At 52.6% G+C, this 17,964-nt stretch overlaps 5 protein-coding genes across 5 annotated transcripts; 2 read left to right on the top strand and 3 right to left on the bottom strand.

Annotated features, from left to right (window-relative positions):
• Positions 1-59: 59 nt before the first annotated feature.
• Positions 60-5,524, top strand: HMPREF1120_08101 (bloom syndrome protein). Its single transcript, XM_009162342.1, has 2 exons — positions 60-4,845; positions 4,901-5,524. Exons 1-2 carry the CDS (start codon positions 72-74, stop codon positions 5,170-5,172), a joined length of 5,046 nt encoding a protein of 1,681 aa, XP_009160590.1. The 5' UTR covers positions 60-71; the 3' UTR covers positions 5,173-5,524.
• Positions 5,133-12,588, bottom strand: HMPREF1120_08099 (uncharacterized protein). The gene is made up of 2 exons (XM_009162340.1): positions 9,581-12,588; positions 5,133-9,542 (listed from the first exon to the last, which is right to left on the bottom strand). Exon 1 carries the CDS (start codon positions 11,147-11,149, stop codon positions 10,658-10,660), a length of 492 nt encoding a protein of 163 aa, XP_009160588.1. The 5' UTR covers positions 11,150-12,588; the 3' UTR covers positions 5,133-9,542; positions 9,581-10,657.
• Positions 5,550-9,454, top strand: HMPREF1120_08100 (uncharacterized protein). Its single transcript, XM_009162341.1, has 2 exons — positions 5,550-6,930; positions 6,994-9,454. The coding sequence occupies exons 1-2, from the start codon at positions 5,689-5,691 to the stop codon at positions 9,253-9,255; spliced, it is 3,504 nt and encodes a 1,167-aa protein (XP_009160589.1). The 5' UTR covers positions 5,550-5,688; the 3' UTR covers positions 9,256-9,454.
• Positions 12,589-12,815: 227 nt separating the features above from the next.
• On the bottom strand, positions 12,816-14,715 carry HMPREF1120_08098 (uncharacterized protein). The gene is made up of 2 exons (XM_009162339.1): positions 13,534-14,715; positions 12,816-13,471 (listed from the first exon to the last, which is right to left on the bottom strand). The coding sequence occupies exons 1-2, from the start codon at positions 14,495-14,497 to the stop codon at positions 13,131-13,133; spliced, it is 1,305 nt and encodes a 434-aa protein (XP_009160587.1). The 5' UTR covers positions 14,498-14,715; the 3' UTR covers positions 12,816-13,130.
• Positions 14,716-14,761: 46 nt separating this feature from the next.
• Positions 14,762-17,952, bottom strand: HMPREF1120_08097 (DNA ligase 1). Its single transcript, XM_009162338.1, has 2 exons — positions 17,655-17,952; positions 14,762-17,604 (listed from the first exon to the last, which is right to left on the bottom strand). The coding sequence occupies exons 1-2, from the start codon at positions 17,891-17,893 to the stop codon at positions 15,048-15,050; spliced, it is 2,796 nt and encodes a 931-aa protein (XP_009160586.1). The 5' UTR covers positions 17,894-17,952; the 3' UTR covers positions 14,762-15,047.
• Between the last annotated feature and the right edge of the window lie 12 nt (positions 17,953-17,964).

The raw sequence follows: 17,964 nt of genomic DNA, 5'->3' as shown, positions 1-17,964 counted from the left end.
TACAGCTATCTTGACATGGACAATTGGTGTTTTGAAAAAGAACAGGTTGTTATGCGCCGTGCGGTCAGTAAATGTGTTTCGCACGTGAGCTGGCGGATATCACAGGTCGTTGTCAGCAATTAGTAAGCACCCTGTATCTGCGCTACGCGTCTCTGGACCAACGACGCGTTAAGCGGATCTGGTCTCGAGAAAGCAACGTCCAGACTGCGGAGGCCAAACAACTTCGGCCACCACCACATGGCACTGGACATACACCAATTCCCTTTCCCAGGAACAGCACTGAAGCAAGATGCGCCGTACCTATGACAAAGAACAACCTTAGCCGCAGTCTCGCCTGGCTTCTGCAAAACCCACACTCATTTGGTTCATTGACGCATATTTCTGCCGTTCCTGATGCAGTTGTTGGCGAGGAAAATGAGGACGTTCCCACGGATGCTGAAATGGCAAGATTGCAATTGGCACCTCAGATTCCACCGAGGACGAAGCTCCTTTCGCAGTTGAACCACGCCAACGGTTTGCCAACTCCCGACCCTTCTCGAGCCTCCGAAGTCCGCGAGCAGACACCGAAAAGTGCAAGGCGGAATCGTCCGGGCAACGCCGATGCTCGATCCGTTGTACGCCCACGGTCCCCAACGACCACCTTCGACGACATCAAATTTGACGATTCTAATGATATTTTCGACATTGACGATATCGACATCACGGGAGAGGACCTTACGACTTCTTCGTTCGACGAATTTGGTCCCCCAACACGACTATGGCGAGAAGATTCTGCAAGCCGGGTCGAGCCTTTACCGAAAAAGAAAGGAAAGAAACGGAAGAGCGAGGAGTTTCAGGAGGATCTTTTCTCTCCCAGATCTGCCCGCAGTACGAAGAAGCGTATAGATAAGGCCACGCCTCGGTCGGAATATCCTTTGCGTGGAAGTCAAAACCGGATATTGGAGGAGGGTGATGTCGGGACGAGCACTGTTTCAAGCCCATCCAAGTCTTGTCGGACGAAGAAAGCGGTGAAGGAACAAAATACAGTCCCGGATATCGACTTGGGAGATATACCCGAAGACCCCGGCTCTCCTCCTATTGTGCATCTCGCTACCGATAGGCCTACAGCACACAAACCCTCTCAAGGCGGTCGTAGCCAGAGGCTCCGGAATGTTGTGCCCGATTCAGACGAAGAAGATCAAGTTTTTCTTGAATTGCATTCGAACCCGAACCCACCAGCAGGTCGCAATCTGAAATTGAGGGACACTCATTCCCAGAATGCTGTTGGCTCTCAGGGTTCTGGAAGACGACCTGGCGACTCTGCGCTCTCACCTCCAAAGCGGCTTACACAGAGCAGCACTGTATCACCAAAAAGGCCTCCTCCTCTGCCTTCTCCAGCTGTGTTGCCCGCGAAACCCACTCCGAGGCATGACGAGCCACTGAAAAGTAGCTGTTCAAGTACAGACCTCTCTGGCCCTCTGAGCCAAGACCAGAAACAAATCGTGAGCAGTTTCGTTCTCAAAGGACGAGAACAGTGCCAGGCGCTCTTGGAACGGTTGGAAAATTCAAAGAAAGTCGTGAACCGCGAGATTATGGAGGCCATGTGCGAGCACAACTTCGCTCCCGAACCGCTGAAACAACAGAAGAAGACAATCGATGCAAAAATTACTGCGACTGCACAATTGCTAGAGGAGCATACTGTGATATCAAAACTTCGGGATCAACGGATGCAAATGCTTCAACAACGCGATGAGCTTGAGGAAGCCGGTCATGAGATAGATCCGGATGATCCCACGAACGTGCTGGTACTGCTTTGTATGGACATCAACCGCATCAAACATGAGATCGAAGCTCGGGAGGCTGTTGTGTTCAGCCTGCTACAACAGGCTGGAGTGTCTACACCAAACTGCGGGCCGACTGAGACCACCTGGCAGCGTACTTCAGTAAATTCCTTGGAAGAAGTATCTGAGCAGCAAATCTTGGTTGCTTCAACACCAAAAGTACCCCAGCATATCTCTCCTCATTCAAGGGACTATACCTACCAACCGACCCAATCCGTCGTCCAGACACCGTTTACAAAGCGATCCGAGTCTCTGCGTATCGATGCACATGCACCAAGCCCGGTAATGTCGCCTGGTTATTCTCCCAGGCGGTCCAAACAATCCGCAATGCCGCCTCCGAGGGTAATCCAAGTTGAACCCACGGCCAAAATCACAGAGTCTCCAAGCCGGCGCTGGAATATGCCGGGTGACGACGATCGTATGATCGAGGGAGGATTCTCAAGGACGGTTGCAAGCCCAGATATATCTCTTCACGATGACGATTTTGAGGACGACATTGACGATGAAGAAATGTTTAAAATGGTGGAGGAATTCGAGCAAAATCTATCAACACATAAGTCGACCGCTACTTCCCGTCGAAGCGATCGAGTTCCTCTCAGTGAAGTCAGTGACAATCTCCGCAGAGCGTCGCCAAAAAAGGCCCCTGCAACGCTTGCAAGTGCGACAAATTCATCCTTGATGCAGCATCCGTGGTCGAAGGATGTGGCGTTAGTGCTGAAGAAGAAATTCCACCTACGAGGATTCCGTCACAACCAACTGGAAGCCATCAACGCCACGTTGAGTGGAAAAGATGCGTTTGTGTTGATGCCCACCGGAGGTGGGAAATCCCTCTGCTATCAGCTCCCGGCGGTGGTCCAAAGTGGCCACACACGTGGCGTCACTATCGTGATCTCCCCATTGTTGAGCCTGATGCAGGACCAAGTAGAGCACCTGAAAGCGCTGAACATCCAAGCCCAACTGATCAATGGGGAAACCACAGTGGCGCACCGGAAGACTATCCTGGATCACCTGAGGGGTGATAGCCCACATGATTTCGTTCAGCTTCTGTATGTGACGCCTGAGATGGTGAACCAAAATCAGACCTTCGTCCGTGCTTTTGAGGGGTTGCATTCCCGCTGTCTGTTGGCCCGTATCGTGATCGATGAGGCACACTGTGTAAGCCAGTGGGGACACGACTTTCGACCAGACTACAAAGCACTCGGAGAGTTCCGCAGTCGGTTCAACGCTGTGCCGGTCATGGCATTGACAGCAACAGCCACGGAAAATGTCAAATTTGATGTCATGCAGGTCCTCGGCATGGAGAACTGTGAAGTGTTTACTCAAAGCTTCAATCGACCAAATCTTACGTACGAAGTCAGGCCGAAGGGCAAGGGCAGAGCTGTGCTTGATAGTATAGCCGACCTTATCAAGTCAACTTATGATGGCCAAGCGGGGATCGTCTATTGTCTGTCGCGGAAGAATTGCGAAAGCGTGGCGACACAGCTAAGGAAGGAGTATCATATTGAGGCACAGCACTATCATGCTGGCATACCCTCCGGAAAAAGGATCGAAATTCAGCAGAAATGGCAAGAAGGGGAATTTAACGTGATCGTGGCTACCATTGCCTTCGGCATGGGTATTGACAAGCCAGACGTCCGCTTTGTCATCCATCACACAATCCCCAAGAGTTTGGAAGGTTACTATCAGGAGACTGGGCGGGCTGGTCGAGATGGTAACCAATCAGGGTGCTACCTTTACTACGGTTATGGCGACACAGCGTCTTTGAAACATATGATCGAGAATGGAGACGGCAGCCCGCAACAGAAAGAGCACCAAAAGCAGCTATTGCGGAATGTGGTACAATTTTGCGAGAATCGGAGTGACTGTCGTCGGCTTCAAGTGCTTGACTACTTCAATGAAAGGTTTGACCCTAGGGATTGTAGGAATGGATGCGACAACTGCGCGTCCACCAGCACATTCGAAACGCACGACTTCTCCGAACACGCCAAAAATGCCATGAAGCTTGTCCAGCGCCTGCAACGAAGCGAAGTCACAGTCCTGCATTGCGCAGATGTGTACCGTGGAGCGAAACCGAACAAGAAAATGCTGGAGGGCGGGCACAATATGATTCCCGAATATGGATTGGGGGCCGAGTTGGCAAGAGGCGACGTGGAGCGGCTTTTCTACCGTCTCATCGCTGAAGACGCATTATTGCAGTACAACAAGCAGAATACTAGTGGCTTTGCCACACAGTATGTTCAGCTTGGGCCAAAGTGTCGCGATTTCCTGCACGGTCGACGACCGCTAAAAATACAAGTGCTGGTTTCACCCCGGGGCAAGCCCAAATCAAACGGTCCAGCCACAAAGGGTCGAAGCAAAGCCCAACGGTCGACCAAAAAGGCACTTGCGGATGACTATCCGGCCTCTACCAACGTCTCGTCCCCCATTCAACCCCGAGCACGTCGCAAAATTGTTCGAAGAGATCAGTTGTCCGACGAGTCGGAGGAAGAGGTTGACAGCACATCGAGCGAGGAGGAAGAAGCATATGCTCCGCGTCGGGTAAACAAGAAACCTGCCTTGGGACCGCCAATAACAGCGGACCAGGACATTGGATCGCTCAATCCAATCCACCAGCATATTTTGGAAGACTTCATAGAGAAGGCTAAGAAGGAGGTTGACCGTCAAGTCATTGCGAAAAACCTCCGACAGAAGCCTGTAACCGACAGGGTCCTTAGACAAATCGCTGTCCAATTTCCACAGACTGATGAAGAACTCCTGGAGATCACTGGGCTGAACCCTGAAATGTTCCGGTTATTCGGCCCACCGTTACTTCAACTGATCAAGCTGGCTTATGACAACTATGAGGCCATTATGCGAGCGCAGGAAGGTCGGCCTGATGATCCTAACCATCGCACAGTGGTCGAGATCAGCGATGACGACGGCGAGGAAGCAGGGCTCTTACAAAGCGACCTAGATGAGGATGATACCGAGGACAGTCACTACTTCAATAGTATACCTGACGCCGTCCGCCAGTTCAACGAGCAGAGTGAGACCAATCCGTGCAATCCCAGACAAGATGAATTTACTGATTTATTTTCCAGTGTCTCAGACACCTACCTTCAGCACTAAGGCCCAGAAGAGTGATACGAAGAAGTCCAGATCGGGCTCGTGGACACGGCGAGGATCTCGCGGGTCAAAGCGCAGCAGTGGCAGTACTAGGGGCAGAGTGAAAGGCACTGGCGGTATTGCAAGGAAGAAAAAGAGCGCATCTAGTGCTCGTTCAAGTACCAACACTTTAGGGCTGGGCAGCTTCGCATCCAAGAGCAGCAAAAGTGGCCGCGGTGGAGGAGGGATTGGAATGATGCCGACATGAACTAGACAGCTATATCATGGTATGTGGTTGGGATTGATGATGATATCCACAGCGGAAACAGTACCTACTGTCATGAGGGTTGCATGCTATACAGTGAGTATGCTTTTGGTTTGTGTATGTGTGCAGTCTTCTCGTGGGCAAACATGCATTTCCTCTGTCGAGTCTTATTTTTCATCCGAGTCTTCTGACAGCTTGATACAATCTCAGTCAAGTTGAAGTTCTGCCTCGTTCGTCCTGCCCTTCAAGTTTGAGTTGCTGGATGTTTCCCCTGTTCCTTCCCAGCCTGATCGATGCCAAGCACCAGACGCGCTCCTTCCACTGCAGTAACCCACGCAACAAAACACTGGCACTGAAAAGATGCCTCCCTTGTCTTGCTTGAGTGTCTTTCTTCTGCAATTTCCTGCCTACGCTGCCATCGATTGTCATCAACTCCTTTGGTTTCTCTTACTCCAGCTGTCTATCAGCCGTTGTTCCATTGTTCTCTATCCCTACCGGCATGGACAGCGCGAGTCCGCGATGCCTCTCGAAGAGATCCACCCCAATGTGCAAAGGATCGTATCATCTCTTGAAACAAAGGCGGACAATGGCGCCCCTACAGCATCTGCCACCTCTCTTCGTTCCAGCGCCGTTCAGAGCATGTTGAGAACGACAACCGAGCTAGGTGACAGCGGGCCTTTTGCTATACGGCCGTCCAGAATACCTCGCGCTGGATCTCGAGTCCAATCAACACGGCGTCGGTCTGGCTCTTTCGACACCTCCTTCGCATCTCAGCTTCGTCATCAACGGTCTCCACGGGCACGACGCTCCCATCGGCATCATGGCTTAAGGCCCGTTCCATCTTCCTCCGGTCTCTCAGGTCGGGAGACTATATATTCCACCACAGCTTCCCAGCACTCGGGCTTACGGCCAAGAAGAGCTGGACATCGGCATAGATCGCACGGGCTTCAAGGTCTCGCAGGGCCGCCGCTCGCGCCCCGTGGCCTTTATACCCATAGGTCGTTAATCACCTTACGAAGCCAGCGAGACTTTCAAAGCTTGCATTCGAGCTCGCCAATGGTGTATTCAGGGCATCCAAGGAGACCTCGTCATCGAGCCTCCTCACCGGCCTTCAGTGAGGTACTACAGCCGTACAGGTACGCACACAGAAGAGGGTACCCCCGTGGAGGTAGCATTGGGACCGTGGCCTCCTCCCCGGTATCTCTGTTTCCGATGCGACCCGGGTTGCCAGGCTATCGTCCCGAGCTGAATAACTCCTTTTCTTCCTTTGTTCGCATGCCCTCACCAGCTGTGTCTTCGAGGAACATAGCCGGGGTCTCATCGTACCCGCCTTACAGGACAACCACGCCCATGTCCAGCTCGCTGCACAACGCCCGTGGGACTTGGAACAACAGCGCAGGGTCATTCAGAGGGTTGCCAAAGTCGCCGACTGAATCCACCACGCCTCATTACTACGATTACTCCGAGTCCTTCTGGGAAGGAGACGGCATCCATCAGCCCGCCGAGCTCTCCGCGGTCAGTCTGGTCATCAACGAAGACGTGACTGCACCAGAAAATGAAGGCGTACCTGACCGTCGTCAAGCTCAATCTCCTTTCGGCATCATGCAAGGCTCCACGTTTCAGCCAGCTGAACTTCCGACCCGTCACAATCGTCGATCGAGCGAACAATCAAAGTACAGCTACGCGGGCGTGATTCCGAGGCGTGTGTCCAGCTTGGCGGCCACAACAACTCCGGCGAGAAGTAACAGTGCCACGTCGAAGGTCAGAATCCTATCATACCTTAAGGAGTGCCTTCATGTTTGCATGTGCTAATTGAGACAATAGGCAATTTACCCAGCAGTGCTTCCTTATCAGGAAAATCCAAGCAGGCCCTCGCGCGAGGACAAAGACAATGCTCGCACTTCGACTGCTTCTCGCCGAACTTGTGGGTCAACTCACTCGAGTGCCTTTTTCCCCAACGCAAGTCGAAGCCCGCGCGACCTTACATCCCTTGCTGCGAGAGTGCATTCGCCGAGCTCCGACCGACGGCCTCATGATAGGTCCATCTCACAGCTTCTGGAGTACGACTATCAACAGGAGAGGAGCGGTGAAGACAGTGTAGGCGTCGAGGCTGGTCTGATCCATCCACAGTGGGAGCTACCATCGTTCACGTTTAGGCCCCTCTCGCTGGTGTCAGGTGGTTCAGGACCTCGAGCTCGACCAAAAACATCGGGAGATGTTCCTCCAAAGGACACACTTGAAATTCTCTCACCGATGCCTCAGAGACCCATGTCTTCGCAGAGCCAGAAGAGGTTCAGCCGCATACTCGAGTTACAGGACAACTATCCGGTAGACCACACTATTCCGTTGTTCAAAGGCCAAACCCCTTCAAAGCTCAACCCTGTTGAAGAGCGACCGGACATGCAGGCCCTGGCAGACATGGCCGCAGGATCTTCGGTAGATGATAGATTGGCCATTGATGGCGGCCATGGTGCTGTGCCGGAGGAGAAAGTCGTCGTCAACGCGGTGTGTTCGGATGCTCATTTCCGGGACAGTCACAACACCTTCCACGACAAATCGACAGTTGAATCTCTCCTTGACAGGCATATCGAATGCCTGGGTCTGAATGATGACGGGCTCAGTCGCTTTGAGGGGCGGAGCGATTCAGGACTGTCGGATGTTGTGGACTACAGCAGCGCAGAAAGCACTGTAAAAATCTCCACCATTGTCAAGGAGTTGCATTCAAAACCCAGACAGAGACCAGCAACGTCAAGCTCCTACCGGCACTCGAGTCTTGCTAGCACGGAGAGACGCAAGCTGATGCCCCGGCGCCTGTTCGCCAGTATGGATTCGAGAATGTCACCCCAGCCAAATCGAGACAATCCACGAGAGCTTTCCCGAGCAAACTTCTCGTCCGTTAGCATGACTGAGTGTCAACTTTCTTCAGGCTGGCAGACGCTCCCTTCGGCCAGCGAGCTTCCGTCAATTCGAACGAAAGTTTCATTGACCTCGGGAGACATGGCAGATATAGATACAGACCCACCCACCGGCAGGTTCAAGATCAGACGTGTTTCAGAACTAGCTGCCAGCACATCGGAATCTGGCAAGGCAATTCCTGATGCCGAAGATTCGCAGCCGAGTCAGCCATACTCCATGCATCGCAGGTCAAGGAGTGATGTTATGACCATGCAGGCATCCCAACAGAGACGACGTATGCGCATCATGCTGAAAGCCAAGCGAAAATCTACCAGCCTCGGCCAGCTTGCTGACGGCAACCATGGTGAACAGCAGACGCAGAACGTCGGGCACGAAGACGACTGGATAACAGAGGAGTCCCGCCGAGATGTCAGCACAATGTCGCCAGTTGAAGGTTACGCTGAATTGAGTGGTGAGTCAGTCCTGGTGCATGCACCGACGACCGTACTGTCAACGAGTCTGCCGGCATTTGACTCTGTCCCAAGGAGATGGACAAGCATGCTAGCTGCCATGCCTCAGCCTGTCAAACGGGGGATTGATATAGTTCGCAAGGCATCTGTACGCACAGTCCGTTCACACCGAAGCAATGTCAGCGTGATTGAACCCCTGAACAGCACTCGGATGAGCTCGCAGACACCTCGGCTGGGTCCTGTGCCTCAGCTTGCACCTCCAGAATTTGGGCCACCATTGACATCCTCTGACATCAATCTCAGTCTTCACTTTCCCGATCCTCCCCAGGTCTTCCGACCACCGTTGCGTCAGGTCCAAAGTTTCTTCTCTGATGACAGCTCAGCTCAGACATCGAGGGTGCACCCCTGGAAACGATTTGACCTGCATAGCCTCAGGAGTGGGTTGACAAGGTCATCCGGTGTACTGGGGGCCAAACACAATGGTGGTCAGCATATAAACGGCCTCAAGCTCAGCCATTCATGCCAGATGAAAGGACAGAGCTCCTTTGAATATTCTCGATCACCACTAGGAGACGCCATGCCCACGGCTGAGTCTGCAGCCAAGAAAAAAAAAGTGATCGACAGGTTCAAGGATTGGTGGAAACGACAGTGCATGCAGAAAACCCTGTCCATGATGAAAAAGAAGAACGGCAGAAATGTGCGCAACGGAGCTCTTGTATAGGACACGATCTCTGGCTTCTGGCGGAAGGTTGGCAGTTTTTGCTGTGGAAAGGGGTGCTTTGCGAGGAGGGGCGAATCAGGCACCTGGGGGCCGGAGGACTATGAGCGATATCCAATGTGACAGCAGGTATTCTCTGCGCAAATATACAGTATCAACGAGACAAAGACATAGACCAGAATCTGCAAGAAAGTCCTCTTCATTTAACGCTGTCCTCTTCTCCAAGGCCATGCACAAGGCATGTAACTCATGATGAAAAAGGTAAAAGTGAAACGACAACAGGTATTGGCCTGAGGCGTTTAAGCGCAAGACAACGACAGCTATTGGCCTGAGGCGTTTAAGCGCAAGACAACGACAGGAATTGGCCTGAAGTGTACAGCAAGTAGACTGTCCAAGGACAGTTGAAGTGCACCGGGGGTCAGCGCACGTGTGTTGTCCTGGATGAGAATTGGCTCCTCCAGGGATGGAGGTTTGGTTGTCACATCGTTTGGTTGCAGGGATGCATGATGGACAAATGGTCATTCATGCATTGGGGCATGCATGAATGAACTTGGTTGTTTCAGGTATGGTGGTTTGAGGTCTGGCTTGTTTGTGGTTTGGCATCGTGCAGAGGTTTGCAGGTTGCCTTGATGGATGGTTGAGGTTGGAATTCAAAATCGGATCCTGAAATGGTTCCTAGATGCGAGTTGAATCCTGTGATGGGTACCTGATCCTGGGTTGGATCTTGCGGATGGTTCCTTGATCCTAAATCGGATCTTGTGTGGTTTGGTTCCTTGATCCTGGATTGGATCTTGTTTGGATCATCGACCCAGCGGTTTGGGTTTTGTATGGATCATATGTGGTGGGATCAAACTGGTTTTATCATGTATGCCAGTGGTTTGGCCCATGAATGGTTTGGATGCTTCCATGCCAGTAGTTTGGTTGATGGATTGATGCTTCCAGCCCAGTGGTTTGAAACACGCATGGTTGGATTCAAGATGTCCAGCGTGGTTTGGCCACGCCTCGAGACTCCGCGGTAAGGTGGCCGCTGGTAGTTGGACCCATCACCAGCCAACGTTTGTTTCCAGAATTGTCCGGGTAGGCGTTTCATCGCGTGGCCGGTCAAGCTCAAGCATCGGATCGTTTCTCTGGCCGGGTATGTTCGGTAACAATGCGGCTGATCTCGATGATGGGCGAACGTCTTTTGTCATTCCCCTCCTGTACCCCTTCTGACGTCCAGGGCAGTACCGAGATTAAGTCCTCACTCTCCTGTCAACGGGCTTGACCTGCTCGCAGGAGCGTGCGCAGTCAAACACAGTTTTCAAGAGCGAGGAGCAAAATCAGCGGAACATTGGAGCGTCAGAGAGGGTGAAGAGGAGCAATTGACAAGGATGCACGACCCCAAAGGGGCGTCATAACAATAATTTCAGCTCGACATCTGCCCCGCGACGTTTGCTGCCCGGTGGCTCTGGATGACGGCATTTGACTCGGCTCCACCTAAGTGCACCAAGAGTGCTCTCCAGTGGGCAGTTCTTCCTGACTTGCCCTGCAGGTACAAGCAGTAAATGTGGCACATTTTATTCTGTTCCACCGAGCCCCAGTGCTGATCAGGCACTTCTAAGCTCGGGGACAGTCTGCGTCTCTGCCGGCATTGACCCTTCAGGCTGTACAGAAGGCGGGTTCTCTCAGTAGCTGGAGCTCGAATGCCTGCTTGCAAACGAGACAGCTGCTGGCCTTGCCTTGTTCTGTCTGTTCCCAGGTAATTGCGCGCGCAGGACCAAAACTTTTCATCCCGAATCCGAGGCTGATCAGGCTCACGGCATCCGGGAATATAACAATATTGCTCTGCTGGTTGCATCTTGGTCAGATTCCAAGCAAGAGTTTTCTCACAATGGCCTCGCATCTCGCGCAGACACATTGTTCAATAATAGTATTCGGAGAAGATCCCACCACTCTCGTGTGCTGAAACCAGACCCCTGACCGACGTCCCTCCGTCCGACTAGATCCACAGTCCACACGGCAGCTGCTTTTGCTTCTAGCAAGAGTGGCAAGCAGGTGGACCGCGCAAAAAGAGCCGATACAGATTCCCGCCGTCATATCCGGGTGCGAGGAGGTTTCGACGCCGAGCAGTGGTCGAGAGTCTTCCAGATTTGTTCATTCGTGGGATATGCGCACATCGAGGTCGACGCCGACATAATTTCCTTTGACACTTGTACATCCCTCCCGAGCAGGCCTCAGGGAGGTAGAGACATAGACATTTGTATGGAACGAGTTCAAAGACTCCCCGGGCTGGCCAGGCCCGGTCATATCTTCCTTCTCTTTCGAGACACTCGTTCCAATCATCATAATTTCATTTGCGGCTTCGGGTCATGCTCGGACATGGTAAAACCCACGACCCCAGGGCGCACTCAAGTTGTGGACGACCAGCCTGGCTTGACATTGTACGCGATGTACGCAAGCTCAGGCGCCGTCGTCGACAACAAGTGTGCACCCCACGCCGTGGTGGGCCTACGCATGTGTTCGTGGGCCACACGCGTAAACGGAGCTCCCGTACCTGCACAGCGACAGATACGGCACAACCCCGTCTACCCGCCAAGACTTTGACCCTCTGCCATAGACCTTAAGAACTTTGTGAGGAGTGCTCGAGCTCCACATGGAGGCGGACGTTGTAGTCCACAACGATCCTTCATGAGTTGCACTGTACCCTCTGTCACTGCGAGCAGTGACGCGGGGAAAAGATTCACTCATTGCCAGACTGCCGCACCACTTGCGGCACACCGCACATGGGACCGTGTCAAGCAAGAAATCCTTGTGCTAGAAATCCTCGACCCCGTCGAAGAATGCATTTCTGCTCCCAGAAGCCGCCTTCTGACACGGCCCCAATAGCTCCATGTGTTGTACAAGCCCAGCGTTCTCAACTTGAATACACTTTGTGAGAGAGCGTAGCGTATCCGCAATCGTATTTGAGCAGATTTCACGGTCCTCTGCGGTTCCCAGCGTTTTCAAAGGGTATTGAAGCTTCCTGAGAACTCGTCAGAAGTGTGACACTGCTCAACCGCGACTCCGATGAAGGAATGTCAAGGAAGATACAATACTTCGGATAGCTAGCTCTCTCGGCTTCTTGCCACTGTGGTCGTGGGCGACCTCAGGGCTAACACTAGATGCAGCGGGACACTGCCAGTGGGCTCTCGAAGGGACAGGGAACACGGGGCAAAGAGAGTGAAGATCGAAGACTCAAGAGAGATCAAGACCTAGAGAGGACCGAGCGAGAGAGAGCAAAAGGAGATGGGAGGAGAGTGGAGGGCTCATAACCTGTGAAGGGATGGTGAGAGGAAGTGGAGATGGAGGAGGCAGACGGCGGGAGGAGAAATGAGGTACTTATAAGGGCCACGCGACTAGTACTATTAATAAGAATCAAGTGAAAAGCTGCCAAGATCACGCGTCTGTGGCTCAAGCTGGATCCAAGTATTTGCGGGGTTGGCGTCGACATCCGCATCAATCTGCTGCCAGTGCAGGTCCATCCCTTCTTCGACACGCCAGTGGCGGGAACCAGAGAGAAGCAAACGGCTCAAAAGCCGCATAGACTGGTTGATAGCAAAGAAATTATTTGTCTTCTACCTTACTGATTGGGCAGAATCTCAGTCATGGCAGCTGAGCGGTAGAAGGGGCTATAACTACCAGGTAACTAAGATTGGCTGTGTAACAAGGTTAGGTTGGCCACATCTCCTTTACTCTTTGGAAGAAACGCAATCTTTCGACCCACCAGCCAGTTACAAAACCACAACTACGGCCTCTGTAGAAGACTTCAAGGACTTCGAATTGCATGAATGGTATCAGTTCTCTCCTGCGCCATGACGCCTACAATCCAACAATCAGCCCGTGTGTTCCCGTACTTGTAATTACTCCCAATCCTCTTCATCACTCTCCTCGACCTTGGCCAGATCGTCCTTGGGACTGCCGGGAGCTCGGCTCGTCGCTCCGCTCACAAGATCATAGCTAGCATCGCTATCTGCGACCGACTTTTCATCGTGAGATCGGCGACCTGCAGTTTCAGGCTTGAGAGATCCCGACTCTGTCGCAGCAGACGACGGGTGAACCGTGGTGGAAGAATCGCTGGTGTTCTGGGCAACCAAGACTTTTGGCGGCTGCTGGTCCTGCTGCAGTTGTGGCGTGGATGCAGAGCCTTGCTCGTCATCGGTATCCTCATCCCAGCCAACTTCCTCGGTATCGTGTGCGGATGCTGTTGAGAGAAGACATAAGTTAGCGCTTGATCATTCGAAGGTGTCCCAACGGGATACCAACCTCGAAGCAGTTCCTTTCTCTTCTCCTCTTGGACCTCCACTACGTGCCTCAAGAAGTAATATCGCGTCCAAAAGTCCTTGTAGTCGACTCGCTCCGGCACGAGCTTCTCCATCGACTGGCGCAGTTCACTGTATTTGTCCAGATCTTCCGCGATGCGAGCCGTCATCTTGTCAATGTCAAACTCTTTCTTGAAATCGTCCCATTGTCCGCCAGCCCCGCTGGGATCCTGGGTGAAGCTCGTCAAGTTGGTGTGGATGACATGTAGTTGCGCATCGAAGCGGCTGGTGTGGATGACTCTCTTGCCCGAGGTGGGATCCTTGCTTTCGAAGAGCACCTCGCCGGGCTGCCGATTGTGAGTTTCTTCTTCTTCATCCGGTGCCTTGACCGCCACGGCGTCCCGCAGGAAGTTCCGGATGTTCGTCCCAAACCGGAGCAGTGCCTCGTCAGCCGCATCTTCTGCCTTCTGCACGTCTTTCAGCCTCTTGGCGGCCTCGCTCTTGAAGCGGGCAAGAAATGTCTCGGTCTCTTGGATATCTCGTTTTTCGCGGTCTTGAGGATCGGCTTGTGCTGTGTCCTTGCTTGACTCCCCCGACGGTCCATCTTCTTTCTTGTCCTTCTCCTTGCCGAAGCCCAGCCCAAGTAGACCTTTGGTCCTCAGTGCCTCCACCTCGCTTGCGACCTCGGCGGCTTCCTTCCTGGCTTCCTCAATGTACGTCTCGCTTTGTTTCTTGACATTGCCCCAGAATCCCCCCAGCTTTGCGCCCCAAGGTGAATTGGAGAACGCTTTGAATGTCTCTTGCAGTTCGGTTTGGAGGTTCTCTCGCGGCGGTCCACCACTGGCTTTTGGCGTCCCAGCGTCGTTGGCGGCGGCTGATGTGCCGTCGCCAGATCCAGCTGTTGGCGTGCTGGCGCGTTCGCCAGGCGCGTATGTCTGTTCCGTTATGTAGTCGTAGGCGAGATCCATCTCGTTGCCAATCCAGCCGGGTGCGCCGTTGTCAATTCCTATAAGGTTCGATCCGCAGAGCGGAGTTGGTATCTTATGTCACTATCAGAGCGCCTTACGGTGTCTCAGCAACAGTCGATGGGAGGGTTGCTTGAGTTGTAGACTACTAGCAGGACCGGGCATAGCCGACATCCTCATGACAGTAGGCTAAGGTATGTGGTCTAGTAGTAGAGGCCCGTCATGGATCAGGGGCACGTCACATGAAATCAACGAACTTCCGGTCATCACGTGGCTGTGCATTCGCTCATCTTGCCGCTTTATCTTAGGGTTTACAGACGTTGTACTTTTGTGAGACTGGTTCATCGTTGAACGCAATTCCTCTAACATTAATGCGAGGCACGATAATACGCATCCCAATAGCTCGACATGTAGTATGTCCCCATTGTCATGCCTCTCCGGACCTGTGAGCCCAGTCTTCATGCGCATACGCCATATATCTACCCGTGATCACGCCTGCCGCCTTCTCCACGGCTGCTTCTTCAGCTGCCTCATGTTTGAGTCGGTGTAAATCCTAGTACTCAAAGTCATCGTCAACGCCGCCCTTGCTCCGTGCCTCCCTCGCAACCACCTCCTGTTTGCGATACATCTCTGCAATAGCTTTTGTCGTTGTGGCCTCTTCCGGCTTCTTGTCATCTCTCCTCTGAATGAAACGAGGAAACCGCAGACTGATGCCGTTTTTGCCACCCATCTCATCGATGGCAGCACGGTACCGAGGGCTCAGTGTGAGATCGGCTGTCTTGACCTCCCATACATGACGAGCCTCGAACCAGACGTCCGGCTGATCGTTCTTCACTGTGGAATGGGAGTAGAATGGTTTGGGTCCATCGATGACAAGCTCGGACAAGTCTTTGTAAAACTCTTCGAGAATCGCTTCGGAAAACCCGGTCCCAATGTTGCATACCGTCTCGAAAGTCTGCGTCTCCTCATTGTATGCACCGAGAAGGAAAGCACCATACCAAGAGGTCCGCTTCCCTTTTCCATAGTACGCCCCTAGGACGACGAGATCTAAGGAATCGCCTACGCCGGCAAGGTAATCCTTCTTCACCTTCAGCCAGTTACGTGAGCGTTTGCTGGGCTCGTAGCCGGACTCTTCCGTGTCGAGCATTTTCACCATCAATCCCTCGCAAGACGCTTTCACAGACTCGTCCAGAAGGTGCTGGATTTGCTCAATGTCTCGAGTATCTCCGTACGAAGCAAATGAAAACTCTCCTACGACCGGCACGAAGGCATTGTGGAGGATTTCACGTCTTTCGCGCAATGATTTCTTCACAAGAGGCTGCCCATTGTAGAACAGCAGGTCGAAAGCAAAGACGCATACTTTGACGGTGACCTCTGATGTCTTCACGTCTTTCCTCTTGCGAGTCATCAGTTGCTGGAAAGGGAGCACCTTTTTATTTTGAGGATCCCAAGCAACGGTTTCGCAGTCCAGTACAAAACTCTTTGTTGACGGTTTGATCCAGGTGTTCAATTTCTCGAGAATATCCGGGTACTTTTTCGAGAGATCTTCAGAATTCCTAGAAAAGATCGCAGCAAGACCTTTGACGTTCTTTGGATCTTTGGCCAACGTGTTTTCTGCAGCGGGAAATTCTGACTTCGCTTCAGGGGCGACATAATGAATTTGAGCTCGCTCTCCGTCGTATTTGTATTCACAGGTAAAGTCTTTGCCCTCGAAGCGGTCAAGGACTTCAGTAATCGACTTGGTGGGTTTGGCAAGCATGGGTTTTAATGGAACGCCCGGTTGCAGTTTGCACGATTCGTGCAAGTTAAATATCCCGTGTTCAAGCATGGCGGGAATGATAACCTCGTAGGAAGGCAGCTCACTGTAGACCGTTTTGAGTGCAGCCTCGCCTTTGGCCAACTGATCAGTACTGGGCACCTTGCCCTTCTTCGCGGCTTCGTGGGTTACAACTGCCTGCGCCAGTGCAACAATGACGGTTTTCTCTGCTAGACCAAGGCGCAGTTTTCCTTCGAGAAAACGAACCAGGAACTTGGCTTCCGATGGTCCTCCTTTGTCCTTGTTGATATCTACCGCTTTGCTCGCGGATGATACATCAGCAGACGCCATCAACCGATTAATGGCTCTGACTTTTTGATCCTGTGATCCCTGCCCCTCCATTTTGGCAATTTCCAGCAATCCTTGGTGGACACCACGCACGGTAAGTGGCTTTGGTTTGAACATCTGTGACTGCTTGGATTTACTCTTGGCGGCAACGAGGCCCAAGTCGCCGATTTTATGATGATCCGCTTTGATCACCGCCAGCGAACGTCCGGAACTCTCTCCAATGGCCTTCATGATCAGAGATTCTCCGATCCCAAGCTCAATGCCTGCATAATCCGCCGCAAGCTTGTTGAGCATGAGCTGGACCGTTGGTAGAAGGTCCTCCGGTGTTAAACGAAGGACCTGCTGCAGGAATGCGGAGCAATACGCTATGATTTGCAGGCGTTTCGTGGTGAGCTCGATCAAGGAGAATGTTGTGCACAGGGCTGCGTATGGAACAGGATCTCCGGCTTTCCAGTCAGGGTATGGGTCTTTGCCTGAAGATTTGATCGTTGCCTGAATTTGAGCAACCTGCTTTTTGTCGACTTTTGTGGTGTCATCGTCACTAACTGAGGATTCGTCCTCGGACACAGAGAGCCCGTCTTTCTCATCTGGCGATGTTGACCCCTCAGGTTGAGTCCTGTCTGTATTCGAGCTCTTTTCAGTGGTCTTGCCACTATCGGGCTTGGTCGAGAGACTCTTGGCTTTGGTAGAGGCGGCGGGTTTGGAAGTGGAAGTCCGTCGTCTTCTCTTCAAAACAGGCTGATCGTCAGGATCACTCACGCTGGTGCTGCCCTCAGATGCCTCCCTCTTGTGTTTTTTGCTGGTTGAGTCTTCGCTACTTTGAAGTCCTGCTTCCGGGGAGGACTGCGCATTTGTCGTTGCCGTATCGGGCACTGCTTGATTTTTTTCTTCGACGATCGTTTGGCCATCTTCACGAGCTGCTAGTTGTTTAGTCGCGGCTTTTGTACTGAATGACAACGTCGACTGAGATTTGGGCTTGTTTTGAGCCTGCTGGCCAAGGAATTTGCTGTTGAGGTCAGCTTATGATGGACTCGACACTCATGTGTAGGAACCTACGCAAGAGTAGCCTGTCTTCCCAGCGGCATATTGACAGCACCTCTTTTTACAAGAGCCAGTGCCCCAGTGTTCAGAGATCGATGCCGCTGAGGTTGCCGGTACACCGCTAAGAGGGAATGGCTTTGTGGGTGAAGTGATAGGATGGAGATGCCCTGAGTGACGCCAGGCGAGGGTAAGGCGTGGAGATCAGAGCAAGAAGTGTAGGCCACCTGTGATACAAGAGACCTAGGCAGCCGCATTAAGTTGGAACAACTGCCAGTGTATTGTTTTGTCGTAGGCAGTCTGATCTGGGCCTTCCTGTTCTCTGCAA

Source organism: Exophiala dermatitidis (assembly GCF_000230625.1).
Source record: "Exophiala dermatitidis NIH/UT8656 unplaced genomic scaffold supercont1.7, whole genome shotgun sequence".
Classification (NCBI taxonomy): domain Eukaryota; kingdom Fungi; phylum Ascomycota; class Eurotiomycetes; order Chaetothyriales; family Herpotrichiellaceae; genus Exophiala; species Exophiala dermatitidis.
Note: the sequence above shows the minus strand (reverse complement) of the source record. Positions and strands in the feature narration are given on the sequence as shown.